Below are 21,580 nucleotides of genomic sequence, written 5' to 3' on the forward strand. Positions count from 1 at the left end.
GTCATTAGAAATGCAGATAGGTTACAATTTCAAACCCTCTCCCTTTAACGTATCTTTCCTCTACAATTTGACAAGAGCTAACTTCTAGAACTGACAGAAATCTCATCTGAAACATATGACCCAACAAATACATGTTTTACAAGACAGCTGTGGACAGCTGTTTGCTGGAGAGTTTTAAATTTCTGTGAGATAGCCCCACCACAAGGCTGGAGTGGGCTATTTGCCCACCAAGTTCATAGTGAAAAGAAAGTTGAAAAAGTCACATTTCTACACTGCCAGAGTATTTCAATACTGCTCCAAAACAGCATGTGAGCCAAGGGAACTACTGGATACTGCTTTAGAATGAGAACAGTCTGTTAGCAATCTAGTCTTGCACAGGCATTTAGGAAAAGGGAAGAAGGAAAAAAAACCCCAAACCACATACACGTGAGCTGAAACTCATATTTTAGAGACACAGGCTGTAAGACAGAGGAAACAGAGGAGAGAGAGACCTTCTCCCCCCCCCGAGAAAAAGCTCTTGTGAGAGCACCTGAAGGTCACTTCTCTTTTCCTCAGTAGATTTTAATTAGTTTATAGGAAGATGCAATATACTTTTTACTTCTGTGTTAAAACCTAATTCAGAAAAATTAGAACACATTGTCAAATACTAAAAGCTACAGAAGAGACAGAGTCAAGTAGATAAGGAAGAAAAAAAAAGAGGTTCTGACAAAAGTCAAATCAACTCTGAACTTCTAAAAACAAATACTCATGGAACATTCCTAATATGCATTTTCCATGAGACGAAAACCACTCCTACTTGCACAGATTAAGTAAGTGCAGATAAACCTTCACATTTTGATAAAGCATGAGAAGTGAAAAAACTGAAGAACACAGAGTAGTGACCCTTGTTATTCTGTATTTGTTACCTTACATATAAAGGCAAAGGTGAACAACAAGAACTATAAAAAGAGAGGTGGATTTTTAAAACCTTATTACAAATACAATAGTACCAGCATTCTGCTAAAAAAAAAAAAGAGGCAAGAATATATGCAAGTGCCATTTTTAACTTAATGGTCCTTCCTTAAATTTAAAATTTAGCACTTCATGAAATACTAGGTACATTCAGAAATCCAAAGAAAAAAAAATTTCAGACAGCTTTTGGTCATGTCAATTTTTAAATCTACAATTTCTATAAAAGCACTGTTTTATTCTTCTCAGAAAAAAAAAAAGGTTCTGAGGATTCAAGGAAAACAGCATTGTAATTATAATCAGCCAACACATCTAACACAAATAGGACACACAGTGACTTAATAAAAACTGTATGTTGAAGTTCTGATACTCATCCTTGACTTTAACATATTATTGACTGTGTTTTTTAAAAAAACCCAAAACTAATAGTGGTGGCATTTCTCAGGACTGGACATGTGAAAGCCACTGCTCCAAGCACCAGAAAAGACAAGGAATGAAGAGAATCAAGGTCCTAGTAATTATAACATGTACTTTTAAGAAGACCCAGCACCAAGGTATGACAGACTGTGAACTACAGAAATTTAATCCTTCAAAGTTTTCTAGATTTAATTATATTTGGAAAGTTTCTTGTGTCTATTATGCAAAATACAGGAAATTAAACTACTGAAATTAAGAACGCGACATTAAAGGAATTTATGTATGTTTAATGGAAGATCTTAATGTGAAAATCTAGCATGCCATTTTTAAATTCTGAAATAATCCTACAGCCTTTTCCTGCTGCAAGCATTGATTTCAAAATCTTATGCAACCTCGTACTTTCCATGTCTCTTTGCAGAGTGTGGATGCAGCACAGTGGCCAGGATTACCTGTGAAGCATATGAAAGGAGACTACAAGCTGAGGTTCATTAGTCGTCTGAGAACGGATGAGCTTGCTCTTCGTTTGGGCAGAAGCGATAGTGCCATCCGACAAGGAAAACCGATAAACAGGACTAAAAGCTAGTCCCTGCCTCAGCACTGCAAGCAAGCAAAACAACAGAATTAAATTAATGAGAAACTGTAGTACAGGTAGCTTAGCTGCTCAGCATCTGATGTTCTAAATCCATCAGCACTGATATCATAGATACTGTGCTACTTAAATAAGGAGAAAACCCCCCACTTTTGAAAATAAATAGTTGCAACGCACATAAAATAAAGGATCCCACATACTGTAGGGTCATTAAAAGAAAATCTATATGGAGTGACAGCAATAACAGGAAGTTACTATGAAATACAGTGTATTTCAGGAGTAAACAGGAAGTTCTTGATATCCATTTCACTCTTCATCAAATATGTGTCTAATTCCTTTTGTTCCTCATACTTTTTTTCATCTGCATCATCTATACCGTGATGATTAATATAAATGTCTTTAGTTTTTAGATCATGTTTCCAACAGCCTGTATCTTTTCCTCCATATTGCCTGCTTAAACTGTCTTGTAACAGTTACTTTTAATACATCTTTAATTTAAAAAAGTACATCAATCTCTTACATGGGAACAACTGGAAATAAGAACAACTAAAATGAGAAAGTTTACTTTCTAAAGAACAAATAACAAAGACATACAACTCAAAAAAATGACAAATACAATTACCTAAGCCAAAATTTGGGCTGTGTTACCCTTTCCCACTGTTGACTGCATTTCAAGTTTGGTGTTTACTTCACTGTACATATTCTGCAGCTCTTTAAGTTTTCAGTATAAATCTGAACTTCAAGAAATTCAACCTCTACAAATACTTTTAATTTCCTATTTTTTTCATACATATACATTTTCTGTGGGTTTTTTTAATTTATTTTTTTTTTTAATTAACAGTATAATCTGATCTTCATTTCATTGCTTGTCTTTCAGTATTTCCTGTTGTAGTGAAATTACATGGTTTTCCAAGGGTGGCGTTTATTTGTCTCATCTACAGAACTACCACATTTTCAGCCTTGCAAGACTGGGTATGATTGCTTTCCTTCCCTGTCCCCCACTGTTATATATTGTTCTGCAAGATTTCAAAGTATTATTTAGGCACTGAGAAAACAGGAAGCACAATTTAAACAACCAGAAGGGTTTCTTTCAGAGTAAAAATGTAAAGAAAAACAAAAACCTACAACTGTGAAACAATACAAAGCAAAATTTCACTGTTAGGTATGTCATTGTTTCAGTTTAACCTTTGGGCACCAGAAGGTCCAAAGCTCTTAACTTTAGCATATACCACATCAGGAAATTCCAGTACTCAATGCCAACAGGATACAAGTGAAATCTCTACTTAAATCATTTTCCAAACCAATTCTTTAAGCAAACAAGAATGTTTCCGTATTCCTCTTGAGGAAATGCTGTTTTTCTGACTGTGGCCAATAAAAACTTACCATATATTCTGCATTTTATACTGACATTTAATTTCAAAGTATGTTTTTTTATTGTTTATCAAGCTAATTCTGCATTTTTTTTTCACGTTGTAACACCGGATTACTTGTAGGAGACCATTACTTTCTCTGCTTCTATTCTCAAACTACAACGACTTAAAAAATGCAAAGAGTTTCTCAGTCAAGCACAAAGATGCTATGGCCCAAGATATGCCTTGTTTTTCTTCTCTGCACTGCAGGGCAGGGGAGGGAAACATTTCAGCCATTAGTCCTCCCCAGTGCTGTATCCTTTGCAATTAAGCAATTCCAGAGGTTTTTCCTCCCCCTCTTGTCACTCACTCTCTTCAGTTCCACAAGAGAAGAGCCTTCTCATTTAGACTAATTGTACAGCTTATACCACGACCCTAAACCTCTCCTGCAAAATGATACAGTGTAAACTCCAAAGCACATATATTTTCATCACTTCACAGATAGCTTAGAGAGGACTCATTCAAACCTTGGCACTAGGTGTAGGAGCTGCTAATTAGGTCAGGAACAACTTGAAGAGGACTGAAGTAACAAGTGCCATAGCAGATACTCCTAAATGACCTTTGGCACAGGTGGGTTCTTACCTGAAACTGCTCTCTAAACCCCTGGTGTAACTTTAACTGCATACTACCCTCTTCAGTTCTGTCTGAAATCACAGCATAAGGCTGTGAACTCTTAGCCCTTCTACTGTATATACCCCAAAAAGTGTTATCTAAAACACCTCAGTATTTCTGTGCCTCCACATTCCTAAAACGCCACCTTAAAGTTTCATGAAAGCAGAACATATTAAATACTATTTAACTAATGCCTCATGACTAAAGCTCTTTTTTTGTGTGTATTTGGTGGAATAATTTGATATTTCAGTTACAATTTGGTTCCAAGACGGCATGCCTGCTGCTTAATGACCATAGTAACTATTTGTTACAGGCTGGCTGTAAACCCTGTTCTACAAACATGAACCCAAAGAATGATGCTCCTGCACTGGAAATGTTCCAGTTATTCCCCACTGGTTTTGAAATTACTTTCCCATGGACTAGAAAGGGTCATTTGTTTTTACTAATTTGGATCTTTGTAACTAGAATTAGCAGTATAAGGGTTTTATCAAAAATCCCCATCCAGTCACTGCCACAGAAACCTCATGGGGAACCTTTCACAGTGCAGTATTCTCCTACATCTTACCTGCCATAGTCTTGACTAAGTAGATGTGCTTGTGCTATATTCTATAACACTTATCAGCTAGATACAGTGCAACAATGCAGGTTTGCAAACAGCACAAGCGCTGCAGCTTTGGCAATTCACACTGAGTGTTTCTCACAGGGAAACGTGGCGGTAAATGTCCATTTTTGTAGAGAAAAGGAATATAGGTCAATGATCTGCAATGTGTGAGTTGAGGTTCTGAAGAATGATGGGCAGTGAATATTTCACTGGGCAACATGCAAGGGTCTTTCATTCCAAAATAACTGACATTTTGAAGCTTTAAAGCACATTCCAAGGTGGCACAGTTATAACAAGCAGGCTAAAGCAAACAGGGTGAAAGGTGCAACATCTGTACAGAAAGCCATCAGTGTGTCAGGTAAATCAGCTTGAGAAGGGGACTGTCACTAGTCCTTGATTGTTCCATGTAAACATAACAAAGAGAACAACAACCAAGAGATACAAATGACAAAGAGTTTAAATATAGAAAGTGCTAAAAATATGAAACCTAACCTTCCTGGTGATGCCTCTTGGCAAAAGATATTTCTCCCTCGTGCTGTAAATGGAACCTCTGAATGCATCTTCTCACCAAATCCTCCCAGCCAGGTTTCATGGCTGCTCGCATGGTACTTGTGTCCAGTGAAGTTATTTTGCCTGGTATTAGATACATTAGAAAACACTTGTTACAGCAATTTCCCCATTGAGGAAAAGAAATTAAAATTAAAAACTCCTACTCGTGTTTCACAATACCTTGTAGATCCTGGCGTGTAGTAAAGCTCTCTGATGAATGAAGAAGCGGTCTTTCCTTCATTGGCGCTCTTCTTGCAACACAAATCAAGCAAGACTGCAAATCTGAAAGAAAAATGTTTATTTTTTATACAAGGGGAAGACTTTTGTTTACACAAAGACTTCAGAAATATTTTTAAAAAGTTCCTTAAATCCATTTGAACCAAAAAATAGGTCTTGTACCAATAAAAAGATATACAAAACTCAGTGAGTTTATATCTTCGTTATTTCCTACAACATTTAACAAAACAAAAAAGGTGGGTTTGTTTTCTCTTTTTGAAGAAAAATTATCAAGGACTCCAGCCCAACCGATAAGTACTGGCACATGTTTTGCATATACCTGTAGTAGCTCAACCGTTCCGGAGATAATTAACAAACAAGAACACACTGCAGGCACAAAGAGCACATTTCTTCAACACTCACCATTTCGAACCTTCTAAGCCACATTTCTTAAACATGCCCCAAATGCTTGCTGTCTCTGAGAAAGCAGCTTCAAAGTAACCATTTGTACTTACCTGAATACTTATAAAACAATCTGAGGAAATTTACCTGCTGAAGCAGTAAATGGTAAAGGAAATGGTAAACCACGATTGTCTTCAAATTCTAAGAATTCAAAAAATTGCCCTTCAAAACTTTCTTCCCAGTCAGCTACATTCTTCTTACAACTGAAGCAATATAAAACTAGGATATCTCTTTCAGGTAAACAGTTTCTCTCAATTTCAACTATACTGGTTTAACGAATAGGTGCATGCAAGTGTATACACTCATAGCCAAGATGAAAGTATCTTTCTACAGTTAAATGAAAAAGGAAAAAAACATACAATTTTTCCATTTTTTCAGGACTTAGAGTTCACTTTATCAATTGCCCCAAAAATTCAATAACACAAATTTAAAGTGGTAATTACCTTCACCATCCTCCTTGAAGGAATTTGGTTGAGAAACAGCAAAGCACTGCATAGTTTCATATTTCTGATGTGCTTCCTGGTTATCATGGCCTTCTTCAGAATCAGCAAGAGGTTTTACCAGCATCCGACAAGTAAAGGTATGGCTATTACGCCTAGGAGTGTCACCAGACCAAGATCCCCCATTCACTGAGCCAAAGCAAAGATCACATAGTGAGACAAACCTGGTAGCAGGCATTTCTGCTGCTTATCCACAGGAAATTAATCAAGGTGCTTTGCAAACTGGTCGAGAAACAAGTTCATTTAACAACAACAATCTAATTTTAATATTAAAGCCCAAACCAGCACACAACAAAGTGATTTACAAAATTATCAGATTTTAAGAGCCCTGCTAATTTGTTCAGCTATCATGCTTTTTTCAAATGACTTAAAATGACACAGTAGAAAAGCAGGATAAAAGTCCAAATATCGGTGCATGTAAAAGTTATACAGTACTGTATAGATCAAGTTAATTTGTAAGTCTGGAAAAAATAAGGCAGTATGTAGGATCTTTCCAGTGAACTTAGAAGTTATTAATACAAAAGAGATGTCTGCACTGTACAAAAATCTGTGTCCAGATTAGAAAGGGAAAGAAAAGGAACTAATATGTATTTATAAAAACAGGAAGCAATACAATAGGGAATATACTGAAACACACAGTCTCTGCTACAATGGGAAAGACTGGAGGGATGAGAACAACCTGGGTGGAGTGATGGATAAAATAAAGGCCTAACACAGTGCTTAAGGCAAGTAAAAAAAGAAATAAAATCCTTAGATGCACAAATATAGGTACTGGACATTAGTTGGAACGAATTAATGTAGCACGACATAAGGAAATAGCAGGGTCATATTTAAAATACTCTTCCCTTGCCCTCTTGAGTCATAAAATGCAATAAAGGCAGTAATATATTGAGTTTAGCCATTTACATTTTTGCTTCTTCAGGGTATATAAGTACACTAATAAAATGCTACAGTGAATTGCGTAATACTTTAAAAACTGCTGTAGGTAAGTGAGGCACCCGGTATTGACTTTCTCCTTCTTTTCACCTCCTCTGAAATACAATCACATTAAAACTAATATCAATATGAATCAAAAAATTGCTGCAACTAACAAAAACAGGTTTTGAAAGATAAACATAAATACTGTTAAGAATAAAAACACTGAAATAAAAATCCTAGTATAAGGAGGTTGCCGGTTTTTCTTTTATATTCCCCCTTTCCTGGGCCATTCTTGGAAAAACCAGCCTAGACAGAGAACTAACAGGGAGTTCACATAGCTAATGCTGTCTTTTAGTGATTCACCCTGGAGATCCATTAAAAAGTATCAGCTAACATGAGTTACTAAGAGCAATTTTAACAAAGAAAAATTTGAAAAGAGTGGAGGATGCTTTTGAGAATAATATTAATAATTCATAGTCTATATATACATTAAAAATATATAGTGTATATGATGAAACTGTAAGTAATAGAAGGACATTAACTTCAGTTACTGAAACATTGACTTATAAAATCAAAGTTAAATAAGTAATGATATGATATGAGGAAAAGTTATATACCTAAAGATTTTGGCAGCAGGATTTTGACAAATTCATTGTGGTCCCCTACATGCAGGATGCTATATATGCTTGTGTTCATCAGCTCTTCTTGGTTGTACCTCAGGTACTGTGTCACATTCTCAGAAACAAACACGACATTACCTTCTGGGTTCACTACGAAGAAGAACCCATCTAGGGCCTATAGGGGGGGAAAAAAAGAAAAGTAGAGAGAGAGAAACACAATACCAAACAATTAGATTAACAAGATGCCCAGAAAATAAATACTCCACCCGGAAGACACAGCAGAATCTTTCCACATCAACCCCAGTTCTTATATTATTGTCTGTAATAGCAATGGACACATTTCAGATTGAGCATCTAATCTTACTTATATCAAACTAGTGTAAAAGCACAGAAGGGTACACACTTTGCAAAATAATGAAATCCACCCATGGAAAAAAACCAAATCTCCCACCCCAAACAAACAAACATAAATAATAGAAGAGGTTGCTATTTATCTGCCTGCGTATGAAGTAAGAAAGCTGGACCAGAAGATGGTTCTGCTAAACCCACAGCCTGTTCACTCCTCTATGCAATACAGGAAAACTGATCCCAGGAAAACACCACAGGACATGCTGTCACAAGGCAAGGAAAACATAAGCAGAAAGAGAAAGACTCTCTTCCCATCCCCAGCAGTGGATCTTCATGCAGCCAGGAATGCGAGAGATTAACAGCAGAGAAGGGCAAAGGGAGCTGAGAGCAGGCAGTGAGCAGTGAGGATGGGAGAGCTTTAGTCTCTACTGCCAAGAGTGCTTTCATTTTTTTTTAATTTGACACCAACTTAATTCAGTCCACACATGATCCAGAGAACAGGAACCAGACTTTCACCTCTTCAGCTCAGCTTCACGGTTTTCCAAAGGATTTAAAGTTTCTGTGAGGAAGTGTCTACATTAGTATTTTCTGCTGAATAGTCTCCCCCCTTATCTCTTGTGACAGTGACAACCTCGCTGCAGCATTCTTTCCAAGATATCTCCCCTATGTTATCTGAAGCCTAAGCCAAATACTACATCACTTCTACCCAATGAGGACAAAGTAAAAATTTGAGTATTGGTAAGAAATTCTCATGCAAACTTTATTTTTCTTAAGATGTAAGGATGATTGCAGATGGTAGAAATGTCAGAATACATTCATCTAACTTTATCTCATAAGAGCAGATAAAGGGGGACATATTTAAACTTAAAGTACCAAAGCATGCCACTAACAACCTACACAGACTTCTTCAGCTTTGCCTGATTTATTCACCTCTCTAAGGATTGGCAGGAAATCACTAGAAGAGTTGTGAGTTATTGTATCTCCAGAGACAGAAAGAAATCAGAAAAGCATGCAACCCATGATTCATTATGGGTCAAAACCAAGTGGATCCATACTAAACCTGAACACAGCTCACTGCAAAACAGTTTAACAAGCAGGAGCTGTCATAGCAAGCATGTGGCATTTTTGATACGGCCACATTTGTACACTGTACAACTTGTGTGTTGGTCTTAGCAGGCAGTTCTCAAGTCCTCTGATTACAGAGATGTTAAAAATATTGTACACTACTGAACAATTAGCAAATCCAGACAGTAAAAGAGAAGGTTTAGGATGGAATTTACTTCTGTCTTCAGCCATCTAGCACAAGGCTAAAGAGAAGACAGAGCCAGGCTCTAGTCAGAGGTTCACAAGGGAAGGATGAGACACAACAGACATGCGTTGGAAGACAGGAAACTTCATGGAGATACAAGGAAAAAAAAATTCACTATGAAGGTAGTCAGATATGGGAAGAGGCTGTGAAACTACCCTCCCCAGAGCTATTCAAACCTTGGCTGGACTTGGATCTGGGCCACCTGCTGTACTTGGACCAGCTTGTACTGGGAGGTTGGAATACACAAGTTTCAGAGGTTCTTCCCAAACTAAGTTAGATAATCATTCTGCTCCAGTGGAGGGATAGTTGAAGCACAATGCTCAAGCAGAGCAGCTGAGGCAATGGTTGACACACACCTTCTTCATTCTATTTTATATTACAATATAATAAAACTCACAAATAAATGCGCAAGTGTATACTTTTCCTGACTGCCTCTAAATTAAGATAAACCAAGTCTTTTTTCCTCCTGTTGTCATAAATTCTAATCTCTGACTTTTCTTTTTTATCATTGCCTTCTTGTTTCTGTTAATTCTTGGTTTCTCCTGTTAATTTACTTTCTTTGGAGAGTTCCCTCCTTTCTACGTGCTTTCTTAACATTCATTACATTTTCCTGTCGAATACTATTTAGTTTAACTAGCAATGATTTACAAATTATTAATAAATTGAGGCTCTAATATAATTTTCTATTAGCACCTCTGCTATGGATTAGGATCTTGGACCGCATTTCACCACCATTTGAAACCAGTGTAAGCATAACCTCTTTGATTTAGTCCTTTCCACATCGTGACAGCACCCTGTACTGTGTGAGGATATGAAAAGCTGGATCAAAGAACTGAGTTGGTTGAAAACTAATTGAAGAAAAAAAAAGATGCTAGCCACATCAGTCCCCTGAACTGGCTCACCATGGAACCACATGGTGTTTAGAGCTGGCAGAAGGGTCTGGGTTTGGCTAAACCATTCTACTTGCTAGCTGTCCACACATCAATTCAAAGGGATTGGAAAACCAAAGCCATCACAGATGTTTACTGCAGTCCTAAGGAGAAAATTTTCAAAGGCGAAGATGGCAAGGCAAGAGATTTTGAGAGTTACTGGCATCCCACAATAATTTTCAGTTTTCTCTACTGTTTCCTAGTGTGGCAACTTCTTTGCGAAGGAAGTGCTCTGTGCTGTTTCCTCACAGCTGCTTCTTGGGCTGACCACAGAAGTGGTCTTTTGGGCCTAGAATAACAAAGGGCTTTATATTTCAGTCTCTCATTTCTTTCTATTCTATTAATAAAATAATCTTGCAGGTAAGCAGCAGCAGGCTTTTCAGCAAGTGCACCAAGTTACTTAAATATTCTAGAAGCTTTCGCTTTTGTAATAATTTCTTAATTCTGTGTCCAGATGTGAGCCACCACAATCAATAACTTTTCTTCAGAGCTACTGGGACAAAGGGTTAACAAATAATGGGTAACGATGGAAGAGAAACCAAGAAAACAGATATTATTTTAGATGATATACTGAAATGGAAAATACATTTGTATTCTTTGAGATGTTGTCAGTTCTCTCTTGGCTATTTTCCCACACTTTCATGCTACCTACTTTATGCTTGAACCAAGAGATATGTTAAAATATTCCTCTGAGGGAGCTGCTTGATGAATTTTACTCATTTTCTTCAGCTGGAAACACTCGCTATTTTGAGGATTCTTCGGTTTTATTTTTTAATAAAAACAGACCAAATTTCTAAACCAAATCAACTAATAAACTGTTCATCAGCATTGCTATTTTTATTTGGCAATGAAAAAGAGTAGGTTTTTTGAGGAGGTTGTATAAAGGGGTTTTGTAAAGATGAAATAACTTAATTGCATTTCCTTAAGGCGATAAAGACACAAAGAAAGTATCTGTAGTCTTTTCACAGCAAACATGTAACAACTTCCAGTCCTTTTTGTTTCTTGGTGCAAAAGGACCATGGTTCATTAATTGAGTTCCACAATCTTTCATTGTTAATATGCAATGGTTTCAATGCAAAGAAAAACTAAATTAAATGGAATAATGGAACAGACAGGTGATTTTACATGTCATGTTTGCTGCAATAGCCAATCATGAAAGATAAGCCAGGAGAAATACTGCCTTATTCTTATTTTCCCTGTGATTAAAACAGGTCATTACAATTAAATTAATAGAAAATTTACAGATAAATTTTAGCATAGCAATGTAAGAGATGAATGTTTAACCTTGTTTGATAGCAAAACCAACAACATTCAATTCAGTGAGTATGCATAATAAATAATTAATTTGTTAGCCCTACTTCTCAAAGAACAATGTTTTTGCTCCAACCTGTCTAATCTTTCTTATGTTTAGTACTCTGTATTTGGAGCCCTTATTTCATATGCAGTAGAGAAAATGATGTGTTCATTTAACAAATTATGAAAAATAACTGGCAAATTGGCAAATTGTTCGCAAATAGTTAAAGTTGTTATAAGTGCATTTAGAAATGATCAATAATTATGCTTTTGCCAAAGCTGGTTCCTTTAGCCTGATTCAGAGTTTGTGTTTTATGTTATCTAAAGTAACATTTATTCTTCCTTACAGATAAAGTCCACAGCCAGAACAGGAATAAACAGTTTGCAAGTGAGCTTAAGCAGATAAAGCAGTAGTGCCAAAGGACAGTAGCATATGACATTAGGATCCCAGACAACATCCCTACCCAACATTATTATTAATACATTTGGAAGCTAGGTTTTACCCACACAGCCTTTTGGAGTATCAAAATAAAAGCTAAAATCAAACAGAAATCTTAACTGAATAAACTGAAATGCACATTCTGAAAAGCTCTCTAGATTACTTTTATATTCTAGAGGGGAGTGTCCTGCTGTAAGTGTTGAAATGCCAAAATATTAAAACAGTATAGCAATAACATGCAATTCCAGAGGAAGCATTATTCACTTGTATATCACTGTATATATAAGTTAAAGTTTAGGTGGAACAGGTCTTCCACAGTTGTTGTGGTTTAGAACAAATAAAACATGCAGACACCCAAGATTTGCTACCAGCTGAAGCCCCTCAAGTTGTCTGTATTCCAAAGAAACAGAACTCTCTTTTTCTGCCTCTTCCTACCCCAAATTAAAGAGAGTTTCATCTCTGAATCCAATTGAAATTGGCTGTTTGCTCTTAAATGACAATCCCAAGTAGCCAAGATGGCTTGTCTCTCTTGACTTTTCCTTTATGGCGACCTCTGACTACACCTTTTAATTTAATTCATCCTAGGAGGAGCAAAACTACCTTAAATAAAGGAATTTTGTGCTCCTTACCTCAAGCATCATTGGTCCAAGTGCATCCTTGTCGATGACACTCTGACCCGTAGATGATACATCTGCTTTTTGCACTTCATCTTCATTAGCTGCTGCTGCTTTTTCTGCAATAAAGAAAACTATGTCTTAAATGACAGAGCAGTGATCCCTCAGAGATACACCAAGAGCCCGCAGAGAATTGAGAACAGCTATGAAACAGTTACAGTGCAACAGTTCTGAAAATGAGATTAAACAGTCTTCCATAATGATTCAACGGAAACATAACCAGCCTATTTGCTTCTCAGTTTTCAGGTTTTATGACACAATTGAAATAATTTCTGCTGTTTCTCTGCTAGACATTTTACTGAACTACAAAACCTAACACTGGGCAAAGACAAGGGCCTTACATGAAGATGCAGTGAGCAAAAGCCAGGATCAAGGTGTATTAAAAGACTGATCTAAAACAGCATGCAAAGCTTACAGCTGCACAACTTTTCCACAATAGCTATATTTGGAAGGAAAAACAGAAGTCCGCAATCTACTGTTTCAGTACTGAGAAACAGCCATCTCGGTTCTGTTCCCATGCCTCCACCCACATTCTTACTATCACACAATTTTCATACCACTTTATTTGCCAATATGTTATTAGAACTACATGCAATTTCAAGTGCTGTATTTGAAAATTACAGGCAAGAAAATAATGATTTAAGGTTTCTGGAACATAATGCCAGACATTACAATGTGTTATATACAGCATCACAGATCACACCCAACTCCAAATGTACGGGATGCTCACAGAACTTTCAAATCTAGTGGGTTTATAGTTCATATCAAGTAATGGACTGTATTAATTTTTCTACTCCAAGAATGATTCTGGTGTTTAAGGGTGAAGTAACAGAAGTAATAAAAACGCTATACAAAATACCTATTCTAGTATTACATATTGTACATAGCAAATTGAAATTAGTAACTTTTTGTTGCTAGTTCTACATTCAAAACATTCTTTTATTATTTTTCAAGCAGCAGCTATGTAAAAGTAATGCCACCCCGCAAACTAGAATATTAAAAATAGTTAAGGATTTCTTATTTTTAGTACGATTTTTAGATTATTTCAAGCACACTGAAGTTACAAGAACAAGAAATTATGCCTTCCACAACAATAAACCAGAAGATTAATTTAGGAATTACTGAAAGTACAATGTATTGATGGTACAAAGGGCCTCTGGAAAATCATCTCTAGTGAAAATTAAAGCATCAGTCATAGAAATCGAAATGTATCCAAATGTACACTATTTTCTGCTATCTGTAGATCTGCAATACTGCAGCCAAAGTTCCTCTGAACTTTCCTTGGCAAAGGTTATACAGTCAGTGTGAATATATGCTGCTTAGACATACAGTAAAGAAATTGCTTCTGAGGACCCCCGGGTGTTCTCCTATCAGTGATCACCCATTGGCAATAAGGCTTTGGTCACTCGGGCTGTCTCATCCTAGAATTCTACAGTTTCTTGCTTTCATGAAAAGATTCATGAAAATTTTAGTTGTCTTCTTAGGATATGTTCTTACACTGTATAACACCATTGTGAATAATGATGAAACAAAATTGCTCTGAAGATAGATTGTTGCAACTAATGGTCTAATTTTAAATCACTCTTATTAGCTCTATAATCTGATAGAAATAAACACAGTAGAAATAACTATTAACATTTCCTCTACAACTTAAATTCATCAGGATACAAAATTAGTATTTTTGGTTTAGACTAGGGACTACGCTGAGATTTTATAAATATTTTTTTTTCCTTACCTTTCTTTTTTTGGCAAAAAGTAGAAATTAGATGTAACGGAAAAACAATTGAACGATCCTTCCCATACTACAATACAGCAGAGTTGGCACCATATGATGATACAAAACTGAAAACATGTTCTAAAAATTCTAAAAGAATTCTAAAAATAGAGCTGAGCTTTTAATAAAGTCAGTGATGATATCTGTTTCCCATCTGTTCCTGGTAGCATAAAGTGATCTCTAGTTTCACACTATAAAATGTTATAATGGATAGGGATAGCAGTTTCCTGCTCTCATCCCCTCACGCTGCTTCAGCCATTGAGATCATATTGTCTATGGGAGGACATGGAATTATTCTCTATGTACCAGAAATGGAGGGGCTGCAGAGATGGTCCAGTAATGGTGTGCAAGCACATTAATTACATGCTGCTTCCAGCAGGTAACTGGCACCAGTTTACAGAGACTACTTTTACCGATTGTTTTTCACATAATACAAAATATTTGCTGTGATTCTTTTTCACTCTTACAACCATGGAGTTCATACAAACCACCAATTTCATCTATAAAAGCAATTGTTGTCTTTTATGCACGCTGGTGAGGTTTTATACAAACAAAAAAGAGAATGTTTCTAATTACTATAATAGTAGTCAACACAAAATCTGAAATACCAGGTCACATCAAGGATCTCTTAAACCTCACATCCAGTTCCTGAGTGGCCGCTTTCCTCTCTGCTTCCCCATTTCTCCACTTTGACTCTTTCAATCCTAACTGCCTGTTTTATCCCTAGTTGTCCCTCACATTAACCTCTCCATTTTCTTTTCCCTTTGACGCTGTTTTCCTCAGAGGGCTCAATAAACAAAGTGCTTGCTCAAGGAAAAAGTGTAATGAACGGAGAAAATATGAAAATGCTATTTAGACACAAATGTTACCTGTCCACCTCTCCCCAAGACACTGACAATGTACACTACATTACTGATGACATTTGGCGAGGCATTCTGAAAAGCATTATAAATCACAAGTGCTCCAAAATTATGGACTTCATAATTGGATCTGTAACTTAATTGTGTAAGAATTCAAGCAACTGGAGAGCTTAGAAGAGGTTACACATAAGCCACACTTATTTAAGTGGCATTGTATAGGAAACCATGGCCTCAGACAGCCTCTGAGTAGGACCAGCTGTAACTTAGGTCATTGTTATAAACTGCAGCTACTGATAATGTTCAACTGTGCAATGAATTGTCCATTTTTGACTAAACTACAAAGCCCTCATGAAAACTCTATCAGCATATACAGGAAAAGTAAGTCCAAATCCTGTCAGCAGTGTTGTCCTGACAGTCAGTCATGGGGAATGTCTTGAAAAGCAAATCTTTCCTTCAGCAATACAGCACATGGGGCCAATTAACAATGAAAATTTGTTGCAGGAAGGTTGGAAAAAACAGTGACTGATACACAAATTTTGAATGCTGGCAACACTCATGAATTATCACAAGTCAGTATTTTTCATTTTTCTTAACAGTTCCAACTTATGGTGCTAAGTAATGGTGCAAAAAAATGTAAAGTTTACTTTTCCTTTTTTACTTCTCCTATCTTTTCTAGGTTCACTGGGGACCCGGCAAACAAACCAAAAATTTTATAATTTCCACACTAGATTAATGATTTTTGAAAGTTAGGGGTTAGGAAAATATCTGCAGAGGCCCAACCTCACAAAGCCTCTCAGAAGCCTTTTTTCCAGCCCCATGGGAATTGCAGGTATTGCCCTGTGATTAACCACAGCTGCTAGATTTTTCCACTGCAGCCACTCACATGGAGGGCGGGAGCCGGTTCCCTGATCTCACACCTTCCAGCAGTGCTGCCTCCTGGAACAGCGACGTCCCTGTTCAAATGTCAGCAAAGTGTTACCAGGCATGCTACGGGCACAGTGGCCAAAGCAGAGCCCAGATCTAGTGTGGAAAGAGAAATATAGCCTTGTGTTGGTGGAGGAAGTGAGCCGGGTGGAAAGGGGCTTCCCACGGCTTCATCAATTCTCCACTGGAGAAGGAGCGTTAAATTAGAAACTGGTCCCATCCTTATGCATATGGCTACCAGGGATCAAGCATATTTCATCTAAATTATAGTGGAATAAACTTCATGCACATGAAATTATTATTATCTCTGCTCAATTAAGAGATTAGCCTACAGAGAGAGAAAAATTTAAATAAAATAGAAGTACCCCTGAGAGAGATACTATAAAGAATATATACATCCAATTATGTAGTATTTTAGTGATGTGTGTAATTTCGACTTTAAACTGTGGGTATGTTTACAATTGCATAAGCAGTAATATACTAAAATACCTATGAATATTTTCAATTGGGCATGTTCTTAGTGATCATTAACTGTATTTACTTTTCTACATTTAACATGCAGAATAAAGAAGGAAAAAAGCCCTCAAAAGTATTTTCTGACAAATTTATGAGTGGGAAAGCCTCAAGCTTTATTTGAAGCTCATTCCAGATTCTGAAAGCAAACCTTTGCAAAATCACATTAGTTTAACAGAAATTTGTAAGTCAGAGAAAGAGAAGCCAAAAGCAATAGCTGGAAGTCTCCTGCTACATTTTAACTTAGGAAGCCTTCCTGGTTTTCCATCCTCCCAACTCAAGATATATCGGTGCTCTCTGGATTTCTGACAACAGACTCAGAAGTGCTACTGATGGGCATCACCTTCTCTTGGTTGTAATTTAAACCCTACTTGTCTACATGTGGACAAGGAGGACCAGCTGAAACACCTAAAAGGCTGTCTTTGTCTGTATTCAAGCTCTGCTCCAGATTCCTTAAGGGAACCTGCTACAAAAATATTTCCCCCTTGATGCTCTCTGGAAAACCAAGATGCATTTTTGAATTGAAGAATTGCTTAGGGTTCTTCACAGAACAAGAAGAGCAAAAAAGAGATGCTGGTGAAATCCTCAACAGGGCAGTACCAATACTCTAAAAACTGCTGAAGAAAGAGGTGAAGCAAAACAAAACCTGTAACAGGAAAAATCAAATTTATTATCCAATATTGTTTAAAATAGTACTCCGTATATAATTCCTGCTTCTCATAATTTTCTGAAATTGCTATTGAAATGCCACGCCCATCTCAAATCACATATCCTCATTTTTATAATAGGTAAAAAAATAAGCTAAGAGATTTATTACAAGCAATATTAGAAAGCTCAACTCTGCACATTCAAAAAAATCATACAAATCAAGATCCTTGTAACAGTAATGGCAACATTACTTGAAAGGGAATATAAATGCTATACAAAGTTTAAACATGCAATTAATTTTTACACTGAACTATCCTGAAAACGACTTATCTTCTCCATTTTTTGTATGCATTAGCCAACTACTTTTGTCTTGCCTCATTCATATTTGTAAATTTGCCATGTATGATCCTTCTAAATTGCTGAGCATAGTGGGTTTCTGTGGTTAGGTTTTGGTAGCCGGGGGGGGGCAAAAGGCGTGGCTTCTGTTAAAAAATGCTAGAAAATTTCCCTGTCTGTGGAGCCAAAGCCAGCCGGCTCCAGGATGGGCTTCCTGCCACTGGCCAAGGCTAAGCCAATTAGGAATGATAGTAGTGCCTCTGTGATAACATATTTAAGAATGGAAAGTTATTGCTCAGATGAAAAATCCAGCCAGTGAAGAGTGGAGTGAGAACATGGGAACAACAACGTAGACACCAAGGTCAGCGCAGAAGGAGGGGCAGGAGGTGCTCCAGGCACCAAAGCTGAGGCCCTGCAGCCCGTGGTGCAGACCACGGTGAAGCAGCTGTGCCCCTGCAGCCCATGGAGGACCACGGGAGTGCAGAGACCCACCTGCAGCTCATGGAGGACCATCAGGGTGCAGAGACCCACCTGCAGCCCATGGAGGAGCCCATGCTGGAGCAGGTGGATGCATGAAGGAGGCTGTGACCCCGTAGGAGGCCCAGGATGGAGCAGGGTCCTGCCAGAGACCTGTGGCCCATGGAGACGGAAGCCCACCCTGGAGTAGGTTTTCCCTGGTAGGACTTGTGGCCCCTGTGGGGGACCCACGTCAGTACAGCTCATTCATGAAGGACTGCACCCCATGGAGAAGAGATCCACGCAACAGCAGTTTGGGAGGAACTGTTGCCTGTGGGATGGACTCACTCTGGAGAGGTTCATGAGGGACTGTCTCCCATGGGAGGGACCCCACGGGAGCAGGGGAAGGACTCCTCTCCCTGAGCAGTGGCAGAAACAATAACTGACCATAACCCGCATTCCCCATCTCCCTGCACTGCTGTGGGGGAAGAGGTAGACTTTGGAAGGAAGGAGGGGAGGAGGGAAGGTGTTTTTAAGATTATTTTATTTCTCACTCTTTTGCTCTGATCCTGTTAGTAATCAATTTAACTAATATCCCCAGTTTGAGTCCGTTTTGCTCGTGACAGTGATCAGTAAGTGACCTCTCCCAGCTCTTATCTCTGCTCATGAATCCTTCACTGTTTTTTTTCTCTCCTCTGTCCAGTTGCAGAGGGGAGTGAGAGAGTGGCTTTAGTGGGTACCTGGCATCCAGCCAGGGTCAATCCACTACACTGTGCAAAACCAACATCCAAACATTCAAGGAAACAGCAGAAGTATGTAACTGTAGATACAGTATTACAAACTAATGCTAACATATAATAGAAAGTATACTTAGCAAAAGGTTACATTTTAGCTGACCTTACAGCTCTGAATATTAGATTAAATAACATTTCAATTATTAGATGTAATAATATCTGTGTGTGACTATTGCTAAGTAACTATATTGACTGTGGTAATGGACAGGAGGTTTTTAACATGAATAGGGCTGTATAGAAAGTGCCTTCAAATTTATCAAATTGAATAAGAACAGAAAAAAATGAAAAACGGGGGAAAAAATATTGTATTTGGTAATGTGAATAGTTTTCGATCACAGCACGTGATGAAGCAAAGCAGTGAAGAACGTGTAAGTTCTTTTGATGGTTTGCTAACCACAGGGAGAGCAGCTCTGCCTTGTAGCTATGTAATTCAAAGCACTACGATGCACGGCTCACATGGAACTTGATATCCAAATGCACGTTCTTACCCAGTTCCCGTTGCCTCAACACAAGTTGTTTTTATTTCCTGAAAGCAAGTAATTTTTCAAAACACCAGTGCATAAGAAACAGCAACTGTCAGCGATCAATTTTAAGACCAGCTTATCCCATCCCTGTGAATAAAGTTAGCTACTATTTTAGGGAACTGATTATGTAGTGAGGTTGCTCTTTCATCACACAGCACACATCTGTCCAGAGCAAAGAAGCTATTAGACTCTTGGATACATATTTTCCCCCAGAAACTATAGATCAAGTCTTACGGGAAAAACTATGCAGTATCTCAGGAAGGTTTTAGGAGGTAAAACAAGGGAGAATTATGCATCTGCACCGAACTAAAATTAGAAAAGCTGCCATATGGCTCTGTGAAGCCAGCAGCACGTTCTTATTCATTAGGAAGCATTCTGCTAACATAAAAACACAAGGCCTTCCTGTGCTCTCCAAATGTGTTTATCTTTTCAACATTAATGCATGATATATCATCAGGCTGCTGAAATCTCCTGCAGTGCATATTAAAAAAGCACAGCTGCACTTTTTCTCAGCACGTTTATTCACTGAGAGTAATCTAAGAGCTCAGATTTGCCCACCTCCCTGACACACAGCCCTCTTGTCAGCCCGGCTCCCCTTTGGTTGGAAAGGGCTACATTCTCACTGCATGCTCGCCTGCCCAGCTCATCTCCCCATGCTCTGCTCAGCTCAGCTCAACTCATCACTCCCACATGGTTTAGCTTCATATTTACTACTGCTAGTAGAAGCACACTTAAATGGTAAACGACCCCAGGGCTTAAGCTAAAAGCCCCTGGAAAGCTGTAAGCTCAATTACTCGCTCAGGAGTAACAGCACTTACAACACTGTGATTTCTCTTTTCTAGTGTTTTCAACTTCTAACTGGCACAGCTGCTCTCCCACCCCACACATACCTGCCCCACTTTCCCACCACAAAGAAGCATCAGTAAGGCACTAGCTCTACAAAAAGCTTTGCGTTCTCACAATACCATTGAATACAGATAAACTTTCATGGAGCTCTTCAAGCTTTGAGTGAAGTCTGCTCTTAGAAAATTCAGTAACAGTAGCCAGCGCATAAAATTTTCATGGACACTGAAAGTAAAACAGGCACTGAAAACCCATGATGGATTTAGGAATAGCAACAAATGGAAGCAATAATATCTAAAATTAATACTAGTTTTATGTTTCTTAATAATTTTCACATTTTGCCATCATTCTTTTCTTGTAAAGTCAGCATTTTTGTCACTCAATACAACTTCTGTAACAAGTACTGCCTGAGAAATAATTGCCCCCAGCTCAGTTAAACTGGAACAAGGACAAAAATCATGAAATTTAACTTACCAAGAATAATATTTAACTGCTGGAGAGAAAGAAGCCTATTATCTATCTCTGTATGTATTTTTTTGCTAAATACTTTAATAGTCATTTTACTGCCTTTTTCTTGGTTTCTTCTCTTCCCCCCCTCTCATTTTGCCTGTCTTTTCTGTCATCACATCTGTGACCTCTTTTTCTTCTCATTATCACAAAACTCAATGGTTTACTTCTTGAAAGTGAGGGAGAAGACAGGCGGCAGCAGCGAAGTGTCCACTCCTTCCTCCACTCGCCCCAGGAGCCAGTTGGCTCCAAGTCCCATGAGCTGGAGTCTCACAGCGCTGCATTCCCGGCACATGGCCCCATTCAGAGCACCAAGGCAGAATTTCACCCTCTATAAATGCACTTAACTTCTCTGAAGATTGCTAAATCTTGGATTTAACAGCAACAGCTGAAAGTGACGTTACTTACAGAAATTTGTACCTACTATTCCCAGATTTATCTACTTAATGCAGTGGCAGTGATTATTCTCACCTGAGATTACCTCTGAAGGTCACTATTTTCTGATAAATTAAGGACTGGGGACTGAAGTAAAATCCTGAATAACCACCCTCTTGCTGCTGCTTCTTCA

At 37.9% G+C, this 21,580-nt stretch overlaps 1 protein-coding gene across 4 annotated transcripts in view; it reads right to left on the bottom strand.

Annotated features, from left to right (window-relative positions):
* The window catches only part of NCOA2 (nuclear receptor coactivator 2), a 185,911-nt gene that overhangs the window by 40,970 nt on the left and 123,361 nt on the right, over window positions 1–21,580 (bottom strand). For all 4 annotated transcript variants that reach the window (XM_051768357.1, XM_051768348.1, XM_051768375.1 and 1 more), the window contains 6 exons: window positions 12,789–12,892; window positions 7,839–8,016; window positions 6,247–6,432; window positions 5,306–5,407; window positions 5,069–5,209; window positions 1,815–1,962 (listed from right to left, as the gene is read on the bottom strand). In XM_051768357.1, the coding sequence (XP_051624317.1) occupies window positions 1,815–1,962; window positions 5,069–5,209; window positions 5,306–5,407; window positions 6,247–6,432; window positions 7,839–8,016; window positions 12,789–12,892 (859 nt within the window). The remainder of the gene's footprint in view (window positions 1–1,814; window positions 1,963–5,068; window positions 5,210–5,305; window positions 5,408–6,246; window positions 6,433–7,838; window positions 8,017–12,788; window positions 12,893–21,580) is intronic.

The sequence above is a fragment of the Manacus candei genome, unplaced genomic scaffold (genome assembly GCF_025592945.1).
Source record: "Manacus candei isolate 608988 ecotype Guabito, Panama unplaced genomic scaffold, ASM2559294v1 h1tg000008l, whole genome shotgun sequence".
Taxonomy (NCBI): Eukaryota; Metazoa; Chordata; class Aves; order Passeriformes; family Pipridae; genus Manacus; species Manacus candei.